Genomic DNA, 21,838 nt, shown 5'->3' on the forward strand with positions numbered 1-21,838 from the left:
TGTTCATTTTTGTGTTTCTATGCTGTGCCATTGGAATTTTGTTAGGGATTGCATTGAGTCCATAGATTGTTTTGGGTAGTGTGAACATTTTAATGATGGTAATAATTCTAATCCATGAACACAGAATATCTTTCCATTTATTTGTGTCTTCTTCAATTTCTGCCATCAATGTCTTACAGTTTTTAGCATATAGGTCCTTCACCTCTTTAGTTAAATTTATTCCTAGGTATCTTATTTTCTGATTTTGTTTTAAGCAGGACAGCTGGATAGGTGGTACTGTCATCTTCCATCAGGAGGCACCTAATGTCATCTTGATTATCCTTTTGTGATTTCAGTGGCCATTGATTCTCGTTGCCTGGATCCATTAGGTCATTAGGGATTGCAAAGTCATATTTTAATTTTGTCATTGCTTTTCCATTTATTCGTGGGAATACTTTTATATAGAGATATTTTCTCATTAACTACTTGGTTATTTGAGGTATAGTTCAAATAAGAAAGAAGGGACAAATGCCCAATTATTTCCCTTTATTTACTATTTTCAGTATAGTAAGTTGGTCCTCTAACATCCTCTAATGGTGGCAAATTAATTTTCTAATACCATTATGAACTCATAGAATAAAATGTATCTTATATGTTTCAATCCATTGAAGTTATTATCTCTACTAATGGTCAAATTATCCCACTTTTGGTCAGTGGAACACTCTTCAGGCTGACTCCCAGATTCTTTTGACATAACCTTAGTAGATTGTAATTTCTTCCTTGCTATCTGGTATGATAAAGTGGCCTAGTCTCATCTTAGACATTTCTTGCTCCAGCCATTTCTTCAAGGGGCCCTGCCTGATTTCCTTTTAATGAGAAATAATATTTCAAGGCCACAAGCCAGGCACTAGCAAATCTCTTTGCTACTGAGTTGGTTGTTGTTTCTTGGAATTTTCAGGAGACAAGTTAGGAAATATATGTGGGTTATTGTTGGGTTTTTTTAATAAAATGTATCTTCCATTTATATTGATGCTCCTATACCTCAGGATTTAAAAGAAGCTGTGGAGAATCCTCAAAGGTGGTACACCTAGTTAAGAATGTAATGTAGTATGAATACACATAATAACAACACCTCATATTTCTAAAGCAATGCTGCAATTAAAAATGTATGGCATCTTGGCATTTTGTTTCATTTATCCTTACCACATCTCTCTGAGAAATTGAGGCTTCACTTACTCTGTGTTACACATGGGGAAACAGAGCCACGAGAAGTGTGAGCTAGAGCAGAGTTAGAACTGAAGTCCTTCATCTCCCACCTCCCTCTCCCATTTGTCCATGTGGCAAATGCAGGATTTTTACAGTCTCTGGATTCTGTTCCCCACTGAATTGTCACATAATTGGCAGGCTTTGTCCCCATGCCTGCCTCGTCTGGCACTCTCTGGAATCCTGAGTGATCATATAAAGAGCCTTAACTTACACAAGCTGTTGCCTCCAGAATCTCCTTATAAATGAGCCACTCTGCTTCCATAGGCCTTCCTCCTTGTGAGTGAAAATAAATAACACTGAGTATAATAAATGCATGCCATGAACAGCAGGCTGAGAGAAACAGTCTCCTGTCCATCTTTAAAGGAGAGTTGTATTTCATTTTTAAATGATTCTTCCCCTCCTTCCACGTCACTAGGGTCATTTTTGAAAGCCAGTTGTTCATTGGAAAAGTCTTTCTATCCCCACAGAGTACTACTGTGTAAAGTTTCAAGGCTGAATTCAGCTTGAAATCTGAATTTAATATTGTGTGGAATCACAAGGAGAAAAGCAATCAACCCGCCTCCTTGAGTGAGTTTCTGGAAAGGAATCTGTATTACCATGAACATGTGTTTCTCATTCCAGCTGGAAAGCTTGAGAGTAATCAAGGAAACTCTTCTCCACTCTGCCCCACCCACTTTTATCTTTCAGTGTCTGTTGGGTTTGAATACGAGACCTGTCCCAGTCTAATTCTGTGGGAGAAAAGGACAGCCCTCCTTCAGGGATTTGAGCTGGACCCTTCCAACCTCGGTGGCTGGTCTCTGGACAAACATCACATCCTCAATGTTAAAAGTGGTATGTGGGCACATTTTTTTTCACAAATACAGCCCGGTCTCTCCTCCAGAACCCTCTCTGCAGCCTTGACATTTAAGTGGTAGACTCTCTTTTTCCCTCAGCATTTTTCATCGAATGTCCAATATACTCATAGGTTTTTCCACCTTCTCCTTTTATTTTTCTTTAAGATTTATTTATTTATTTGAGAGAGAGAGCATGCTCAAAGCAGAGGGAGAGGGAAAGAAAGAGAATCTCAAGCAGACTCCACACTGAGCGGGGAGCCCGACATGGGGCTCAGTCTCACAACCCTGAGATCATGGCCTGAGCCAAAATCAAGAGTCAGATGCTTAACCAACTGACTGAGCCATCCATGCTACCCTCTCTACCTTCTCCTTTTAAATGTCAAAGAATGTTGGGCTGTTTTTCCCCGACCATCTGCCTTAGTGTACCTCACAATTCTTATTCAGTTACCCCTACAAACAATATCTTAGCCTTGGGGGTCAGTGCCCCATTACAGCTCTCTCAGCATCATGAGGTAATAGGGGAGTTCCCCAAAGGTCAAAGTCCTACTGTTTCTCTTCTCTCTACCACTGCCCCTCACCCTCTGTAAGCCGATAGATGTATCCTCCCTGGAAGGCTTCAGTAACCACCCCCATTTCCTGCCTCCCAGGAATCCTACACAAGGGCACTGGGGAGAACCAGTTCCTGACCCAGCAGCCTGCCATCATCACCAGCATCATGGGCAATGGCCGCCGCCGAAGCATTTCCTGTCCCAGTTGCAATGGCCTTGCCGAAGGCAACAAGCTGTTGGCCCCAGTAGCTCTGGCTGTTGGAATTGATGGGAGCCTCTTCGTTGGAGATTTCAATTACATCCGGCGCATCTTTCCCTCTCGAAATGTGACCAGCATTTTGGAGTTACGGTAAGTGACCACACAGAAAACCTTCCGTTGCTCTCTTGCTCCTGTTGCTACAAAGCTTCACTGGGTAAATGATGGCTACATTGGGGTTCTCCAGAGAATATATATTCCATATAATGGGATGAGCTTCGAAACTTAGGTGCAGAATCAAATAAGGGTTAGGAAATGCTTTTTGAATCTATAAACCACCACACACATATTTGATACAATTGTTAACACCTGACTTAAAAACAAGGGTGAAAGCTTTAGGTCATGGTGCTTGAGATGGGACCTGAGTAGCTGGGTTTTGTAAAACCTCCACACGAGAATCTGATTCATACCAATGAAAGAACCAGGACTTCAAGCTATGCGTCTGTTTCAGTGACGCTTCTTAAAAATACAGATTCCTGGAGCCCACCCCAGAGGCACTGATTCAGTAAGTTTAGAGAAGAGCCAAGGCATCTTTTATCTTTGATAAGCTCTATAGAATATGGTGATGTACATCAGAGTTTGAGAACCACGGGGGTTCATTTGCTAATTCACATGTTTATATTGAGTGCCTCTCTGCACTACCGTTCCATAAATTCTCTGGATATTTGCACGGGTCTGACTTAGAATTACTGCATAGGCCTTGCTAGGTAACTTCTGGCCACACCTGGTAGATTCCTCCTGGTCATTGCTTGCTACTAAATCTGAAGTCCAGGCTCCTCTGTGCTGGACAAAAGTTCTTGTAAACTGTCTTCCCGGGAAAGTTGGCTCCAGGCCCTCAAACCTAGATCTGTAAGTGGAGGAAGAAATGAAGTCTATAAATAAGGGATCAAATTCTTGATGACTGTTTAATATGTATCAGGGACTGTCTGCCAAGGGAGGAGGGGAGGGGTGGGACAAGGAAAGCCCTAGTTGGACTTGTGGTCTGATGGGGAACTTAATTGTGTGGACAAATTAAAAAATAATAATAATGCTTTAAAGAAAACCTAACAGGGTAAAAAATTAAGGACTGTGGTGGGGGTTGGGAGGGATAAGGAAGCTACATAAGATAAAGTAGTCACAAAAGCATTTCAGATTATGTGACATTTGAGATGGGACCTGAACGATGAGGTCAGCCATACAAAGATCCGGCGAAAAGTATTCCAGGCAGAGAGAAGTTGTGCAAAAGCCCCAATATCAGCAAATAATCTGGTTTATTTAAGGGACTGATAGAAGTCCAATAGGGCTTGGAGTGTAGTGAGCTCAGGAGAAAGTGTCTCTGAGGACGTCAGAGAGGTCAGTGGGGGACCAATGCTTCAGCGTCTTACTGACCTTGTTGACAAGTGTAAATTATATTCTTGTTACAATGCACGGCTATTAGAGGTTGAAGTTGGAAGTGGAGTAGAGTTGACATGATCTAATTTGCCCTTTTTAAAGGTTATTTTGGCCACTGTGTTAATGAATGGACTATAAGGTGCAAGCATGAAGGCAGAGAAGCCCATAGGGAAGTTGTAACAGTTGACCAGGATTTGGGTGATGGTGGTGGGTAGGAGGGGAGATAAGGGAGTATTCCAAATGGGAGATATTTTCAAAGCAAATGTGATGGGAATTGTTGATGGATCAGGTACAAGAAATGGAGAAAAGGAAAAAAAAAAAAAAGAATCAAGGGTGATGACTAGGATTTTTGACCTGAGCAACTGAGTGGGTGGTGGTGCCTTTTGAAGTAGCCTCAGCTACCACGTGAAAGACTTAGAGGAAGCCATAGGTTGTACTTGCCTTTTTTTTATTTTATTTTATTTTATTTTATTTTATTATGTTATGTTAGTCACCATGCACTTGCCTTTTAGTGGCCCCTTCTAGGAGAGAGATCAGTGAATGGAGCATCAGCAAGTGCTGCTGAGTATTCTTGGGAGCTGAGACTGTGCCAAGCACTGGGAGGGATTAAAGGAGAGAGAGAGAAAAAAAAACCCAGCTCCACCTCAAGAAGGTTACAGCCTCAGTGATCCAGTGAGCATTTACTGAGCATGATGTGAGCCAAGCATGTGCTGGGCTCTACAGGTCTAGAAGGGGATGAAACACAGGCTCAGAGAGCTCCTAGGTGAGGGTGACAGATGGGCACCTGGCAAGGAGAGACAATTCAGGCTGAGTGTTCTAGAAGAACCAACAACCCATCATGGAAACAAAGAAGGGGAGGCCATGGGGTGGACTAGGCTATAATAATCAAAAGATGAACAATGAGAGGAAGAAGGAGATAAAATAGAAAAGGCTAGATAATCCTCAAGCTGTCAAACTGACCATCCAACAAACCACATCTCCTAGAGCTCCCCAACTAGGTAGGTCCCCTTCCCAAGACATTGATTTCCCTTTTTGTCCTAGGAGAGTCCTCTTCTCAGGAATCGTGTGGGCAGTGGGGAACTATGGAAGGAGGCAGGGAAGGGGGTGAAGGTAGCATTCTGCTTTTCCATGGGGGTCACACTTTTTTTTTTTAAATCTGGCATTTGTAACCAACCCTCCACATGTGGCCCTTACTTCTTTGTCGCAGCTCTAGACACTCAGAGCCAAATCAGGACTTGCCCACTACATCCCTGGCTCCAAAGTACTCATGCTACTCACTCTACTTAAATGCTTCTCTATCTAATCTGCCTCATAGTGTCCATCTTTAAAACTCATTTTGAAGGTCCCCTCTTCCATGAAGCCTGACCTCCCTAGCAGAAATAATTCTCACCTTCCTCTGGGTCACTTCAACTCTAGTTTTCCACCAAAGTTGACTCCATTTACTGCCTTGTTTTTCAGTTATTTCCATGTAAGTCTTTAGGGCCCTAGTGTTTGAACTTATATAGCATAGACACCTTTGGCATCTTCGCCCCTTGATACCTAGGGCAGTGCCTGGTCCACACCAGGGACTCAAGACACACTGCTTGAGTTAAAGGAGACACAGACCAGTGTCCTGCCTTTTTTTGGAATTTCTCCTTGATTCCAGGTCTCTCAAGTCATAGAGGCCATAACAATAATGAAAGGAGGTGAAGGCCTACTCAGGGCAAGCCACACCACACCCACATGGTGACATCAAGGACAGCTAGAGGGAGTGTAACTACCAATTTCCATCAACAGCTGTGTGGTTTGGTTTGGTTTGGTTTTTAAACTTTTTAACTGCCTTTGGACCTGTTCTTGCTTTCATCAGCCAGGTATCCAGAGACAATTAGAAGTTAAGCTTTTACAAGAACACTGGTTTGATTTTTCTTTTCTTCCCACTACATACCTGAAAACAAAGGGCTGTCAATCCCCTCTCTTCAAAACAGTAACCAGCAGAGGGAGGGAGGAGGGGAAAGAGATCCATCTTGCTTATGTCTTTTCTCCATTGTGAGTTAGCAGCTGAATGATTTTGTTTCAGAAATCAGTGCCCATCCCGATCTCACTTACCCTCCCCAGAGCTGAGCCTCTGAATCAGAATTGTATATACATGTTCCCGTGGTTCCTTCACTTGCCTTCTCTCTTCCTCCTTCCTTTGCCTATCCAAAACATACAGGGGCAGAGTTCTACACGCTTAGAAAACTTCTAATGTTAAAAAGAGCCGCCTTCTTAGGTAAAGTGGTTATCATTTGTATGCTTCAGTTCCATCAGCATTCAAGACATTTTCAACAGCCACTTCCTCAAAAAACCTGTTATCCCACCCTTAGCAGCCCATTTCCTTTCTTACAACTACACCCTTTCCAGGTGATCCTTGGAAAACCCAAGGCTTATAGAGTAAATTTGTCAGTCATTAACATCCTAGAGTGAATTTCTGTTGTGTGAAAATCTTTCCTTCCTTCCCAACTTGAGAATATCTTAGGGATTGTATCCCAATGTAAGGCAATAAATTATAAGGTATGGGACAGTGCCTCTCTGCCTTTTCTTAACTTGACCTCTTGTGCTACATGTAAGAATCTCACACTTTCTATAATGTTTGAAAATCTAAAAAAAAAATTATTTTCCAAATACAAAATTATATTATGATATTAAATATGCTTTTTTCCCCCAACTGAAACACTTCCCCATGCTGAGATTCTGATGGTGCTGTTGAAGTGGGCAATAGTAACATTGCATCAGGGAAGATCTTCAGGGAAGGGAATTGTCCAGTCCAGATGTGTTAGTGCTGGAGAGGGAAGAGTCACAAAAGAGTGGGAGCCTAGGAACAAGGGCAAGGGCAGCAGAAGTTGGAAGAAACCTTCACCAAATATAAGCTTTGCCTGAGAATTTCAGTAAGAAGAGACCCTGCTTGATACCAGTATAGAATGTTAGGGAGGAATATATGGTTATAATTACCAAGGAAATGCTTTCCCTGTGTGGTCAGAGTATAAACACCAAGGTGATGAAACAAAATATAACACAGCATCCCTCCCCAGAATAACAATAACAAAAATATCCCCATAAAACTTTGGGCAGTTCTTGGCACTGTTTTCAAAGCTCTTTTACTAAGACATGTCCAGGTTTCGTGGAGCCTCAATCTTACATAATTTCAGAATGAAACTGAATATTATTCAGGATGAGAAAAGAAACCAAAACAAATTGCATATTTTGAAAAGCCAACAATTAGTACAAACATCACAAAATCCAGGTAAATTACCTAAATTTTCTTATTCATTAACTACTATTACACTTCCATGATACTTGTTTACCTACACTTTTTGGCTGCATACTCTTTGATCATCTTTTAATATGACAATGATTCTATAATGTCATTATCTCTAGAAAGAATAGAGCAATATTCTGTCTTTCCTCTAGGATAACTATAGTCAAAATGTGTTTCAGATTATTGATAAATTAGTAATGTTGTCTCATGTTCACAACTGATTACTGGTGATATGAAAATTGTTAGAGTTGTAAAATTTGGGAAAACCTTTATCAGGCTTTTTTCATAGTATTTCTGGGCATTTCAGGTTTCCTTGTACAGTGAATAATCTAAATAGTCTTTGAGTTGACACTCATGAACCAACTTGTCATTGATGTCTTGGTAATAGTGAAATATTCTGTGTAAGTCTTTAGGGCGCTAGTGTGTGAGCTTCTATAGAGCAGGCACCTCTGGCATCTTTGCCCCTTGATGACTAGAATAGTGTTTGATCCACACCAGGGATTCAAGACACATTGCTTGAGTTAAAGGAGACACAGACCTGTGTCCTGCCTTTTGTTGGAATTTGTCCTTGGTTCCATGTCTCTCAAGTTGCAGAGACCATTAACATCAGTGGAATGAGCTAGGGGCCCACTCAGAACAAGCCAAGCCACACCCATTTGGTGACATTGGGCATTACACTTCCAGTAATAATGCTAGGTAAATCTGCACCATAAGGCAAGACTGTACCTGAAAGCCACTTCTATACCAGAATCACTAGCAATAATCTAACTAGACAGTGAAAGAACTCCATATGAGCCACATAACCATGTCCCCCTTAAATCTAAACTAAATTTATCCCAACCAACTTCCCTTTCATTAGAACTCAAACAAAAAACTGTGGCCACTCCAATTTCACCCTATTCTGTGCCACACAGAGAGTTGGAAAGGAAAGAGGCAATAGTCTCAACTGATTGTAGCTTTGTGATTCTGAGCAGAACATAAGGGACTGGAACTAGTCTAAGGCATGGTCTGCGCAGCACTAAGGGAAGCAGCCTCATTCCTTCCTTCTGTCACTCAAGAACCCATTTTTGCCAGTCCCTACTCTCTCCAGGACTCCCTACTAAGAATCAGCACCAAGGAGATGAGTATGTCATATCTATATTTACTTGCTCCCATTCACAACAAAGTGAGGAAGACAAACACACATGCATAAATCACAAGACAGCCTGATGAGGGCTCTTCATGATAAACTGAGTGTTCTTGGAGAGCCATGAAGGCCTCACAGAGGACTCATTGAGACTCACAGTGTGCAGAGCTAAGCCATCTCGATTCTTGAATCCAAGACACCACTTTGCCCTTGAAGGCTGTGCCTAAAGGGTTTGCAATATTGAGGCATGGACACAAAGCCTAGGCCTGTCCTTTGTAAGTAAGGCACCAGTGCTGATCTACATAGACTGACTCAGTGCTATTATTTTGGGTTATTGGCCGCTAAGCACCCACCCTGCCAATGGCCCTGGACTGGAATAGCAGTGACCTCAGCCTTTCTCCAAAGCTCATATCCATATACTCATTTGGACTATACCTTCAGTGACTTGGTCCCCCCATTCGTGCCCTTCTCCTTTCCCCCAGCATAGATATTATATTAATCAACTTAAAGCAGATGTTCTTAGGAAAGAAGTAGGTCATGTCTGAAGACCCAAATCCCATCCAGTCTTTTCACAAAATCTTGACTAAAAAACTGGAATTGATATTGCAATAATTAAGAGCCAAATATGACTACCACTGGTGGCAGATAACATTTCACTTTCATTAAGCAATATAAAATAGACGTGAGAATTCCCGGCTGCCACCCTGACATACCAGGCTTTGCGGAATGAATCTTAAATTGCACTATGTCAGTCAGAGCTCAGGAGTTATCAGCATCATTTAATTAACTTTTTTTTTTTTTTAACGAAAACTAACACGTTGGAATAAAATATAAAAATGTAATCCCTGTGCAAACCCACTACTAATCATGGCCCCTGGCAGAGGCCCGGGCTGCACCTAAGCAGGAATCAGGGCATTAAACCCTCTTTGTCCCTTCCCTGAAGCCTCCTCCCTCAGCCAGAAGGAAAGAAGGCTTAGAGACTCCTTCCACTGTGGCCTTAGAAGCCTCAGGAATGAGAAGCAGTTCTCTTTATCGAGGCCTTAGCCTCTCTCCTCTTTGCCCTGATGTTACTAACTTTTAGCCACTTTCCTGTTGAAATTGACATGTATTTTTGTTAAAAAAAAAAAAAGACAGCAAAACTTTTACCACTTTTCCAAAAAGAGGAATGGTAACTGGAGTCTTTGGCTCCAATTATGAGAAGATGCCAATACCCATGAATTTCATGTATGGGTGTTATCTGTAAGAGAGAATGCATAGTTGGGGTCCACACAGGCAAAATGAGATAGGGAGAAGGAAGGTGTCACGGAGCAGGGCTAGGAAATGGTTGAGACTCTCAGGGTTCAACAGAATGATTGCCAAACTGCAGATGGATTTGGGAAGAGGCTTTCTTGGGTGGTACGGACTCTACCCTGGAATGCACTCTACCCTTGTAATGGCAAATAGATGGCACAGGTGGCACGAGGCTCCCTCCCACACCCAGGGCAGACATTACAAATGAGTCACAGCACTCTTTACAGCTGATCTTGCATTTGGCTTCAGAATCCTACTCCCGCCCTCCTGGCAGCCATTACTAATCAATAGCTATTGGCACTCAAGCGGTAACCTATTTGCCATCCTTTCATTAGCCAGAAGACCTGTTCCACCTGTTGCCACCTGTGTCATGTGACAGCCACATCGCTGGTCAGAGAATTCAAGCATTCTTGTCTAGATTTTTCAATGGCCAGGAGGAGTCCAAAATCAGGGGTACTTCCCAAGTAATTGAGCCAGGAGCTGTCAGCTAGAAGGGGAAAAAAAAGGAAAAGACTGCCTTTTTGGGGCCCCATTATACAAGAAATGAAAATGTTGTGTTTGCTTTATCATCAATTCTTCAGCTAACTGTTTGTTCTTTTTCCTTCTGTTTTCTTTCTATAAAGAAATAAAGAGTTTAAACATAGGTAAGATGAAGAACTCTTTCCCATATAATTTGATATGGTTCGTTTGCTTCCTTGTGTTTGCTTTTTGTTTTGTGCTTCTTGTGTAATGTTGTGTATTTTTATGTACCAAATATAGTAACTTTTTTATGTGCTAATTGTGTGTTGTGGATATGATAAGCTTTAGCAATTATGAAATGCAGTCAAAAAGCAACCAAATAAGCTGACAGTAATTAGAATTTCCGGGAGATGCAAGTGCAAGATAATGAACCCTCAGCGAACTTTTATCCCGACTGCTCAGTGCGGCCCATAATTGGGCTAAAGAGTTGAGGCAAACTTCTGGCTTTTGTAAATGCTGGACTGGGTTCACAAAAGCTTTAATGAACTGGAAACGGGTCAAAAACTCATTTTCAACTCATTAATGATTTTTCCCCTATATATATGGTCATTTTTAAAAAAAAACAAGTTAACTGACAATCTGCTGGTCAGAACAAATCCAACAGTCAGGTGCATTGGGAATTTTCATGGAGTTAAATCACTTTTAAGTAGTAGGAAGGGTGTAGACCAAGTAGTTTTTGTCTAAATAGCCTTTGTCATTCAACTGCTCCAGGTTATCATTTAAAACCATATTGGTAAAATTCACATATATAGTGCACAACACACATATGTGTGCATATGGCTCTGGGGAGCTTCCCATTACAAAGTTAGGAAAATGCCAGGTTGCCCCAGGTTGCACTGAAATGGAAGAAAAGTGACCTTTTTTATTTGGAAGAAGAGAGAAAAGCAAAACGATGTATTTTAATACTTAAGGGAATGCTGCTTCTTCTTGAAATGAAACATGGAAGGGGCTTCTTCCTGATGTTACATGAGAATTAGACATAGAGTGGAATCAAGTTGTACAAGATCATCAAAGTCAGTGGAAAAGCCATGCATATGAGCCCTTGGCCTCCTCCTCCATATTCCCAAACTGGCTGCTTACAGGCTCCCCAACTGGGACAAGTAAAAAAAAAAAAAAAAAAAAAGCAACAGTGCCCTGGAACGCCACCCCCCATTCAAATTCACATACCCCATTTGACCTTCACCACATTCACAGATGTGGAAGCATGGCTGTCCATCTACCCAAGAGTCTCTGTAAGAATCTTGGTTGGGATGGGTATGACACCATGGGATAAAATGAGACCCCAGCAATAACTGACCCCACACCCTCACACATCTGCTCTTCTGCCAGAGTTTTTGAAAAGCCTCTTTGAATCGGGCTCCCTAGAAAGTCCAGAATTAATTATCTTGCTCATAGATAGGCACAGATGTGCAGTGCCCTGATCCTTCTGTTGATCACGCCAGCTACTATTCATTCAGTAACAAAGTACAGCATCTAATTAAAAAATGGCATGAAGTTTTCCTTTCTGCCCTAATTTGTTTTGCATATGTGGATATTCTCTAAAGACTTAAGAGCCAAAAAAAAGAAGAAGAAGAAGAAGGAAGGAAGTGAAGGAAAGAAAAGGAACCCTGGTGGCCTACTCTTTTAAACTAGCGATCTAGGCTGGAATTTTAGAAAGACCTTGACTTCTAGTTCAGTTATGTGTCTTAATAGCAACCTGAGGAGAAGCTGGAATTAAAGATGGTCTCGATTCACAAATTGTTCCTAAAAATAACTTCCTAGTTCTTTTCTTCCTTAAATCGAGGAAGGACCCAAATGGGGGTGTCTTAATTAGTAATTTACCAGCTAATGTCTATAGGACAAATGCATCCAACACTATCATCACCCTCACCTTGCCTTCACCTCTCCCATCCTTTTCCTTCCCATAATTCCAAACTACAATGGAAAAATAACTGAAAAACAAAAGGCCTGTGCTCATTTTTGGCATGCGACATCAAAACCTTATCTACCACACTAGGACAGAGAGGCATTCACTACAGGTATCCTAGAGGTAGTGACTTTAATAACCAGTATAGAAATAGCATGAGCACCTATTCTGGTCTCAACCTCCAACAAGTGACAGACACTACAAAGGGAAGAAACTGTAAGGTTTTGAGCCAAAAGGGACATGAACAATGATCTGATTTCTTCATTATCCAAATAAGCAATCTAGGACCCAACATGGCCAAGAGACTTACTTCAGGTCACCAGCTAGGTCAGCATTGAGTTTAGAGTTTCCTCTGTCTTAGTCCTGTCCTAATCAGCAACATATAGGGCAGCTAGATACATGGCAGAGAAAGAGGTCCAGGTCTCTGAGGCCTAGTGCCTTCCTATTATATTTCTCACACACGAGGGTATTTCTCTCCTAGTGTAGCTTAGGGCCTTGGCAGATCTTGGTCCATACCTGTATCCTCACCCAAAATATGAAAACTATATCTCCTCTCTCAGTAATCCAGATTCTGGGCGTGATATCAGCAAGACATCAAATTTCTTCAAAAAAAAAAAAAAAGCCAACTTTATTCATATCCACACTAAAGAATAGTAGGTAAGATCTGAGGCTGAGGACTAGGGATCGCTCTGGGACCCTCCCATCACAAAGTTAGGAAAACTCTACGTTGCCCCAGTCTTCATGATCTAGTACCCTGGAGGCATTGAGGAAGCATGGACTAAAAAGAAAACCTTGTCTCATGGAAGTGTTCCTCAATCCCACTTGAGAAACAGATCAAACCCATAGGGGGAAGTAAAGAAGGCTGATACACACAAAACACAAACACAAAAGCAGGACCAGAGTGGGATCTTTCGTACCAGCTGAATGAAGCAGTGACATTTTAGTACGATGGGAAACGATGAACTCTGCATAGCATGAGGAGTTTAGGTCCAATTAGAAGTCAGTAGCTAAGAGCCATGATGTGTTAGAACACTAAGCTGTTATGTTAGATTCTTTCCAGTTCAATAAAGTGGAAAGACACTGGAAATGGCTAGAGTCTTGCTAAGATTTTTGTCATCTCTTTGATCCAGTAGACCAGCTGCTTAGCCCCCTTCTCATTTCTCTTTGTGCTTCTTCTAAAGCAACAACCCAGCACACAAGTACTATTTGGCAGTAGACCCTGTGTCCGGCTCTCTCTACGTGTCTGACACCAACAGTCGGCGAATCTACCGAGTCAAGTCTCTAAGCGGAGCTAAAGACCTGGCTGGGAATTCAGAAGTGGTGGCAGGGACTGGAGAGCAATGCTTGCCCTTCGATGAAGCCCGCTGTGGAGATGGAGGGAAGGCCGTGGATGCCACCCTGATGAGCCCTCGAGGTAAAGGCTCCCAAGGAAGAAAGCCTGTCCCCCAGAATAAGCTTGCCACAAGCTTGGCTTTCTTCTTAACTGCAAGTGAACTAAGCCCAGGCAGTCCCAAATACAGCTTTCCCTACAGTAATTTCACTCTGATAGGTTGCTTTGATGTGTGGGTATTTAAAAAAAAAAAAATGTGTTTATCTGAAGTAAACTTCATCACCCACATAGGCTACAAATGGAAAGTGGGGTGGTTTGCTCATGGAGATTTCTGACTGCTGCCAGTCACACGGAGTCAGGGGGAAACATTAGCTCCATGAGCCAGGGGCCAGCTGGAGACAGAGCCCAGTGAGGGCCTCCAGCCACTCCCAGATGTTCATGTTCGACAGTAGCATGCGTAGTCTTAAGCACAGGGCCTGACATTTTTTAAGAGCCCAATAAATGGTGGCAGTTAAGAATGGGTATAATTTCCAAGGGCCTGGGATTGGCCGGCGAGGGGGGAGGGGGGTTGTTCTTAGAATCAATGGTTCTAACTACTTCAAATAGAGATCAATGGATCTCTATTTGAAAAGGACCAGGGATACTTAAGGTTAAGGACTGATTGGTCCTTCGAAGGCCCAATTCCTATTAGCATTCTTAGCTACCACTGGCAGCGTGGATTAAGGATGAGGAGCCTTGGGCTTGGGCCCTAGGGTGAAGGTGCCAAAGAAATAGAAGCCACCGTGTGCATCCTACCAGGAGAGTGCTAGGACAGGTGTTCCCGCAGGGCATACTGAGTAGAGTCAAGGCCTAATTGGGACTGTTTCCTGGAGGATATATTTTGAATTGGGAGTCTGTGACAGCAAGAATCACTGTTTCTCAACCTCAGTGTTGTAATTAGTTGTGAAGGGTATTCAAGTAATTTACTACCAATAATTTTTCAAGCAATGAACTTGGGAAATAACTTACTTTCTGAAGAGAGCAGATGCCAAGTTATTTCCCCATTCATTCATTTGCAGCCTTGGTTCATTTGCAGCCCAAAGTTCACTCTTCAGTTGGGTGGTGATACAGCCAGCACCCCAGGAACTATGCAGGTCTCAGCACAGTGCTCATGGGAAAGGGTGTTACCTTTAAAGGTTGACAGCCACTGCTCTAAGCCTGTGAATCCATCCAGGAAGGTCCCTGGTCCAAGAAGGTAATGCCCAATAGGGCATCCCCACCTCCACCCCCACAAGCCCTACTCCTTGCCAAGAGACACACTCCCACTGTTTGTCTTGATCAGGTATTGCAGTAGACAAGAACGGGCTCATGTACTTTGTTGATGCCACCATGATCCGGAAGGTTGACCAGAATGGAATCATCTCTACCTTGCTGGGCTCCAATGACCTCACTGCTGTCCGGCCACTGAGCTGTGACTCCAGCATGGATGTGGCCCAGGTGGGACTTTCTTATTTCTCATCACTATGCTACACCTGGCTCTCAGCCTGAAGTTCTCACCTGCAGCCTGTTTGGGTTGAAAGTGGAGTGGGAGGAAGAGATATAGATACAGATTACAGGTTTGTTTGTAGAAGGCTTGAGATGAACTAGACAGCAAGATGGAATGGGAAATGTCAGATAGGAATGAGAGCGAGCACAAGAGAGAAAGGAAAGCGGGGGGGTGGGGGTGGGGGGTCGGGGGGAGTTCTGCTCAGAAAGTGGAGCTGGTGACACACTCCAGCCATGGCAGATTACAGGGTAGGAGTTACTGTGTAATTACCTCTCTTCTCCATCATTATTGTAGGTTTGAGAATGTACTATACAATGTTATATATCAATCAGAACTTCCCTGTTAATCTGAAATGATTGCATCCTCACTATATAAACCTTTACTTTGTGCAGTAGTAAACTAGAGCAAAGCCATCTACAAGATTCCCCCAAGTGATATTCTGTTAGTATGGGCTCTTATGGGGGCAGAGAACAGGGGCTCACTCAAATGTACAGCAGGAGAAATTGGACTTTATTATATGGATCCTCAAACATCCCAAAATATATGTTTGCCCTTCCTATAAGGGCCTTTTCAACCTTCAGTCAACCTCATTAATTTCAGCTCAAATTCCACAACATACTGACAATTTGCCACCAAGATGGTCGCTTCAATTTTGCAGAGAAGGCCCAGTTCATTTCTTCAAGCAAATGCTCAAGTTGTAGTTCACTAGCCGGCCTGTGCATTGGCGACCCTTGGGTCCAAACAACATGGCTCCTTTTGTGTATTAGATAAAAGTGCTGCCTCTAAATGAACATAGCCTCCTTAGGCCCATGGCTTGATGAGCAGAGGACGGGATGGATTACACTAGCCCCTTGTGTGGTGAATTACCTGTACAACTGTATATGATGACTCTGACCTTGGTCCAATCTTCTGGGACTGAGAAGAGCATCATGGGTAGAGCTGGTGACCTACTCTAGCCACAGTAGATGATATCACAGGAGATGTTTGTTACATGGCCTCTTCTTCATCGTGTCCACTTGACATGGGCAGTGGGCAAGTGGTTTGGTGATGGGCACTTCTCATACATTATGGGTAAAAAAGTAAGTCTTTTTTCCCCCGCTGCGTAAAACCAATATATGTGCCTCACAGTTAAACACTGGGCATGTTAGAGGCTGCTCCTTAATTTGATGCCATGTCATCCACAGGTTCGCCTGGAGTGGCCAACAGACCTCGCTGTCAACCCCATGGACAATTCCCTGTATGTTCTCGAGAACAACGTCATCCTTCGAATCACTGAGAATCACCAAGTCAGCATCATCGCGGGACGCCCCATGCACTGCCAGGTTCCTGGGATTGACTATTCACTCAGCAAACTAGCCATTCATTCTGCGCTGGAGTCGGCCAGTGCCATTGCCATTTCCCACACCGGGGTCCTCTATATCACTGAGACAGATGAGAAGAAGATTAACCGTCTACGCCAGGTCACAACCAACGGGGAGATCTGCCTTCTAGCTGGGGCAGCCTCAGACTGTGACTGCAAAAACGATGTCAATTGCAACTGCTACTCGGGAGATGATGCCTATGCAACCGATGCCATCTTGAATTCCCCATCATCCTTAGCTGTAGCTCCAGATGGTACCATTTACATCGCAGACCTTGGAAATATTCGGATTAGGGCAGTCAGCAAAAACAAGCCCCTTCTTAATGCTTTCAACCAGTATGAGGCTGCATCCCCTGGAGAACAGGAGCTGTATGTTTTCAACGCCGATGGCATCCACCAGTACACTGTGAGCCTGGTGACTGGGGAGTACTTGTACAATTTCACTTATAGTGCCGACAATGATGTCACTGAATTGATTGACAATAACGGCAATTCCCTGAAGATCCGTCGGGACAGTAGTGGCATGCCCCGCCACCTGCTCATGCCTGACAACCAGATCATCACCCTCACAGTGGGCACCAACGGAGGTCTCAAAGTCGTGTCCACGCAGAATCTAGAGCTTGGCCTCATGACCTATGATGGGAACACTGGCCTCCTAGCCACCAAGAGTGATGAAACAGGATGGACAACTTTCTATGAGTAAGTACATTTGTTAAGTATTTCTCGACAGCACCCTACCCTAGCCAGCAGCAGGATTGGCTATCCACATAGCTTTTAATATTGTTTAGTCACATTGTCTTCCTGACTTTAATGTCAACTTGTGGCCTCAAGATACTCATGTCCCCTCTCCTTGACTTCTAAGTGATTTGCACTGTTGGGTCTATGATATTGAACATCCTCCCTACAAGGGCTGTCCGATTTCTTTTGCCCGCTTGCCCTTCCAGCTTCAGGATATTGGACATGCACAGCACCTGGGAGAGCAAGTGCTCATTAACTTTGCTGATTATTCATGTTTGCCATGGGTGCGGAAATTAGAATCTAAAAGGCAAGATCCTGGTGGGACTCCCGTAATTTGCCAGTAGGTCCAGCAACACACTTGATTGCACAGACAGGTAGATAAACTCTGAATTTCCTCCTTAGCAGAAGCAGATCAATACAGATAAAGTGCTAGGTATATTAAAAGATGTGAGAGCTGGTCATATTTCCCCTAACAATTATCTCATACTTAATAGTCCTGCCGTTTGTTGTGCCAAAAAAGCTGTATTCCGTCACTCCTGCGGGCAGTGCTTGGTCACACTGCCTACTGCTGCAGGTATTAACCAGTGGGATGCTGGCTGGGGAAAATTGTTAAGGCGTGATTTCGCCAGGCCCTGCCGAGACTGGGATGGAATTTGCAAGGATCTGGCTCTCCGCAATGGTGAAGGATCTGGTTAAGCTCGCATTTGGAGTCCTTGCTTTCTGTCGAGGTGTTGCTGCTGGCTGAGAACTTAGTAAGTTGGGGAGGGTTGTTGCAGAGGGAATGGGGAACAAGAGAGAGAACAGAAGACCCCATTGTTGATCACTCCTAAGTCCAGGAATCTTCATTTCCAGTTGGTAGGCAAATGGGTTTGGGAGAATGGAAAGGAAGCTGTTGCCACCTGCTGGAAATTTCCTGCATTGCAGAATTGCTTTCCCTTGCTCTCTTTCCCTTTGGGCCAAGCTGTCCTCCTCGAATTTCGGAAGCATCCTAGCATCCTTCAGGGCACTGGGACTTGATCAAACTTTACCAGCCAGTGACCCTGCCTCTGTAGGCACCATCTGAGTGCCATCTTTAGCTCTCACACCAACTTAGGCTAAAACTCTACCATAACCCAAACACCTATAAGATTTTCACCTTCCCTTCTAGCAGTCCCACCTAAGGACCCAGTGCATTTCAGAGATAATTTGTTGGCTGACATGACTGAGGACAAAACAATGTCACTCGCAGGAGGCCATTCTGAATTAGGCCTGACTTAGAGACCATAATAAAGAAGTTCGGACTTAGGTGCACCTTTAGACGCTAGCTCTAACTGGGGGAGTATTTTCCAGGAGGGGTCCCTAGTTGAATAAAAATATGGGCAGGATGCTTTAAAAAAAAAAAAAAGTTCACAAGTTACATGGAAACTGTGTGATTGTTTTCTCTCTTGAAGAGCTGCTTTTTGAATATGTGGATAAATCCAATTGTCACAAATTCTCAATTGTAGGAGTTCAAATGTGTTAGGTTTTCTCGTTGCTCCTAAAAAGATGGTGAATTCCTTTTGCTTTGTAGTACTTTCACACACGGTCAGCTGGGGAAGAACAGCCTGTGTCCCTGAAAGACCCGGGACTTTACTTAAAATTACAACCACCCCTATACACGTGCATTCTCTCTCTCTCCCTCCTTTATTTTAATCCTTACCACTTGTTACCATCTGACATACTCTATATTTTAAATCATGGTTTATTTTTGCCCTGTCCATCATGTGTACATCATGGAGGCAGGGATTTTCATCCATTTTGTTCTTAGTCCTGTCCCCAGTGTCTTGAACAATGACTGGCATGCAGTAGGCACTCAGTAAATACTTGCTGAATAAATGAGTCAAAAGCGCCCCTTTAGCTCCACACAGGCCAAAGCTGCAGTGGTTCCACTGAGTGGACTTGAGATCCCATTACTGGAACTCATAGCTCCTCGCAACTATGTGTAGACTTATTTGCAAAGAGACCTGAATCTGAAGATACTCACTCCATGGGCAAGTAAGTACAGCTGTAGGAAACTCACTCTTCTTTGACAGTTAAAGAGAACATAACCTGTTTTTCTTCCCATGGCCCCTGAGATCCTGGCCTCAACCCCAATCCTCTGTTCCCCAAAAGTAGAATCTCCAGTTTCTACTACTGTTCTCATAAGGAAGCACAGCACCTGGAACCACCATACGTGTCCAGGTGCGTTGGAATTAAATCTTTGCCTGGATCCCAGGTCATGGAACTCCTCATACGGTCCCTGCTTGGCTGCAGGAGTTGAGGATATTGTCTGGTACCGAGTACTCCCTTAGGCGCCCCACACGCAAACACTTAGAACTGTTTTCCTTCTTTTTTTTTATTATGTTATGTTAGTCACCATACAATACATCATTAGTTTTCTGATGTAGTGTTCTACAATTCATTGTTTTCGTATAACACCCAGTGCTCCATGCAGTACGTGCCCTCCTTAATACCCATCACCGGACTAACCCATCCCCTCACCCCCCCTCCCCTCTAAAACCCTCAGTTTGTTTCTCAGAGTCCATAGTCTCTCATGGTTCATCTCCCCCTCCGATTTCCCCCCCTTCATTTTTCCCTTCCTTCTCCTAACGTCCTCCATGCTATTCCTTATGTTCCACAAATAAGTGAAACCGTATGATAATTGACTTCCTCTGCTTGACTTATTTCACTTAGCATAATCTCCTCAGTCCCATCCATATTTTCTTACCTATTTATATTGAGTTAAAATTGATATGTTTCAACTGTACAACATAATGATTTGATATTTGTATGTATTGTGAAATGATCACCACTCTAAGTCTAGTCAACATCCATCATTATACAGAGATACCAAAAATGTTCTTCTTGTGATGAGAACTTTTAGGATTTATTCTCTTAGCAGCTTTCAAATACGCAGTACAGTATTATTACCTATCCCCATACTGTACATTACATCCCAATGACTTATTTACACCTGGAAATTTGTACCTTTTGACCCCCTTCCCCCATTTTTACCTATCTCCCATTTCAGGTAACCACCAAGATGTTCTCTGTGTCTATGAGCTCAGGTTATTTTTTCAAGATTCCACATATAAGATCATACGGTATTTGTTTCTAACTTATTTCACTTAGCATAATGCCCTCAAGGTCCATCCATTTTGTTACAAGTTGCAAGATTTCATTCTTTTTATGGTCAGGTAATATTCCATTGGACATTTAGGTTGTTTCCATATCTGGACTATTGTAAAGAATGCTGCAGTGGACATGGGATGCAGATATAAAGATATTGAGTTTGTGTTTTCATTTTCTTTGGATGGGTACCTAAAGTGGAATTACCAGATAATGTGGTAATTTTATTTTTAATTTTAGGAGGAAAGTCCATACTGTGTTCCATAGTGTTTATATCAATTTACATCCCCACCAACAGTGTGCAAGGGTTTCCTTTTTTCCACATTCTTGCCAACACTTATTTCTTATGGTTTTGATAACAGACATTCTGATAGGTGTGAGGTAATACCTCATTATGGTTTTGATTTGCATTTCCCATTGATTAGTGGTGTTGAGCACCTTTCCATGTACCTGTTGGCCATTTGTGTGTCTTCTTTGGAAAAGGGTCTATTCAGATCCTCTGTATATTTTTTAACCGGGTTGTTTGCTTTTATGCTATTGAATTGTATAAGGTTTTTTTATATTAACCCTTTATCAGATATATGATTTGCACAAATTTTCTCCCATTCAGTAAGTTGCCTTTTCATTCTGTTGATGGTTTCCTTGGCTGTTCAGAAGCTTTTTAGTTTGATGCAATCCCACTCGTTTATTTTTGCTTTTGTTGCCTTTGCTTTGGGGTCAAATCAAAAAATTGCCAAGACTTATGTCAAGGAGCTTACCACCTAGGTTTTCATCTAGTTTTATGGTTTCAGGTCTTCAAGGTTTTTATCATTTTGAGTAAATTTTTATGTAACAGTCCAGTTTCATTGTTTTCCATGTGGCTGTCCTATTTTCCCAACACCATTTATTGAAGAGACTGTCCTTTCTCCATTGTATATTCTAGACCCCTTTGTGGTAAATTAAATGAGCATACGTGTGTGGGCTCCCTATTATATCTGGGCTCCCTATTCTGTTCTATTGACCTGTATGTCTGTTTTTACGCCCATCCCCTACTGTTTTGATTACTATAGCTTTGTAATATAGTTTGAAATCAGGAACCATGATGCCTCCAGCTTTGTTCGTCTTTCTCAATATTGCTTTGGCCATTAGGAGTCTTCTCTGGTTCCATACAGATTTTAGGACTATTTGTTCTGTTTCTGTGAATAATGCCATTGGAATTTTGTTAGGGATTGCATTGAATTGTGTGGACATTGTGATTCCTCCAGTCCATGAACGTGGAATTTCTTTCATCAATGTCTTATAGCTTTCAGTATAAGAGGTCTTTTACCTCCTTGGTTAAATTTCTTACTAGGTTTTTTTTATTCTTTTTGATGCAATCATAAATGGGATTGTTTGTTTTTCTGCTAGTTTGT

The 21,838-nt window shown here is 42.6% G+C and overlaps 1 protein-coding gene across 1 annotated transcript in view; it reads left to right on the forward strand.

Annotated features, from left to right (window-relative positions):
• TENM2 (teneurin transmembrane protein 2) overlaps nt 1-21,838 on the forward strand; it is a 1,103,161-nt gene that overhangs the window by 1,029,777 nt on the left and 51,546 nt on the right. Inside the window, exons 19-24 of the mRNA XM_081826284.1 lie at nt 1,933-2,076; nt 2,726-2,975; nt 10,567-10,587; nt 13,550-13,782; nt 15,020-15,174; nt 16,408-17,282. Of these exons, the coding sequence (XP_081682410.1) occupies nt 1,933-2,076; nt 2,726-2,975; nt 10,567-10,587; nt 13,550-13,782; nt 15,020-15,174; nt 16,408-17,282 (1,678 nt within the window). The remainder of the gene's footprint in view (nt 1-1,932; nt 2,077-2,725; nt 2,976-10,566; nt 10,588-13,549; nt 13,783-15,019; nt 15,175-16,407; nt 17,283-21,838) is intronic.

This window comes from Leptonychotes weddellii, chromosome 7 (genome assembly GCF_054177405.1).
Source record: "Leptonychotes weddellii isolate Sample4059 chromosome 7, ASM5417740v2, whole genome shotgun sequence".
NCBI classification, from domain to species: domain Eukaryota; kingdom Metazoa; phylum Chordata; class Mammalia; order Carnivora; family Phocidae; genus Leptonychotes; species Leptonychotes weddellii.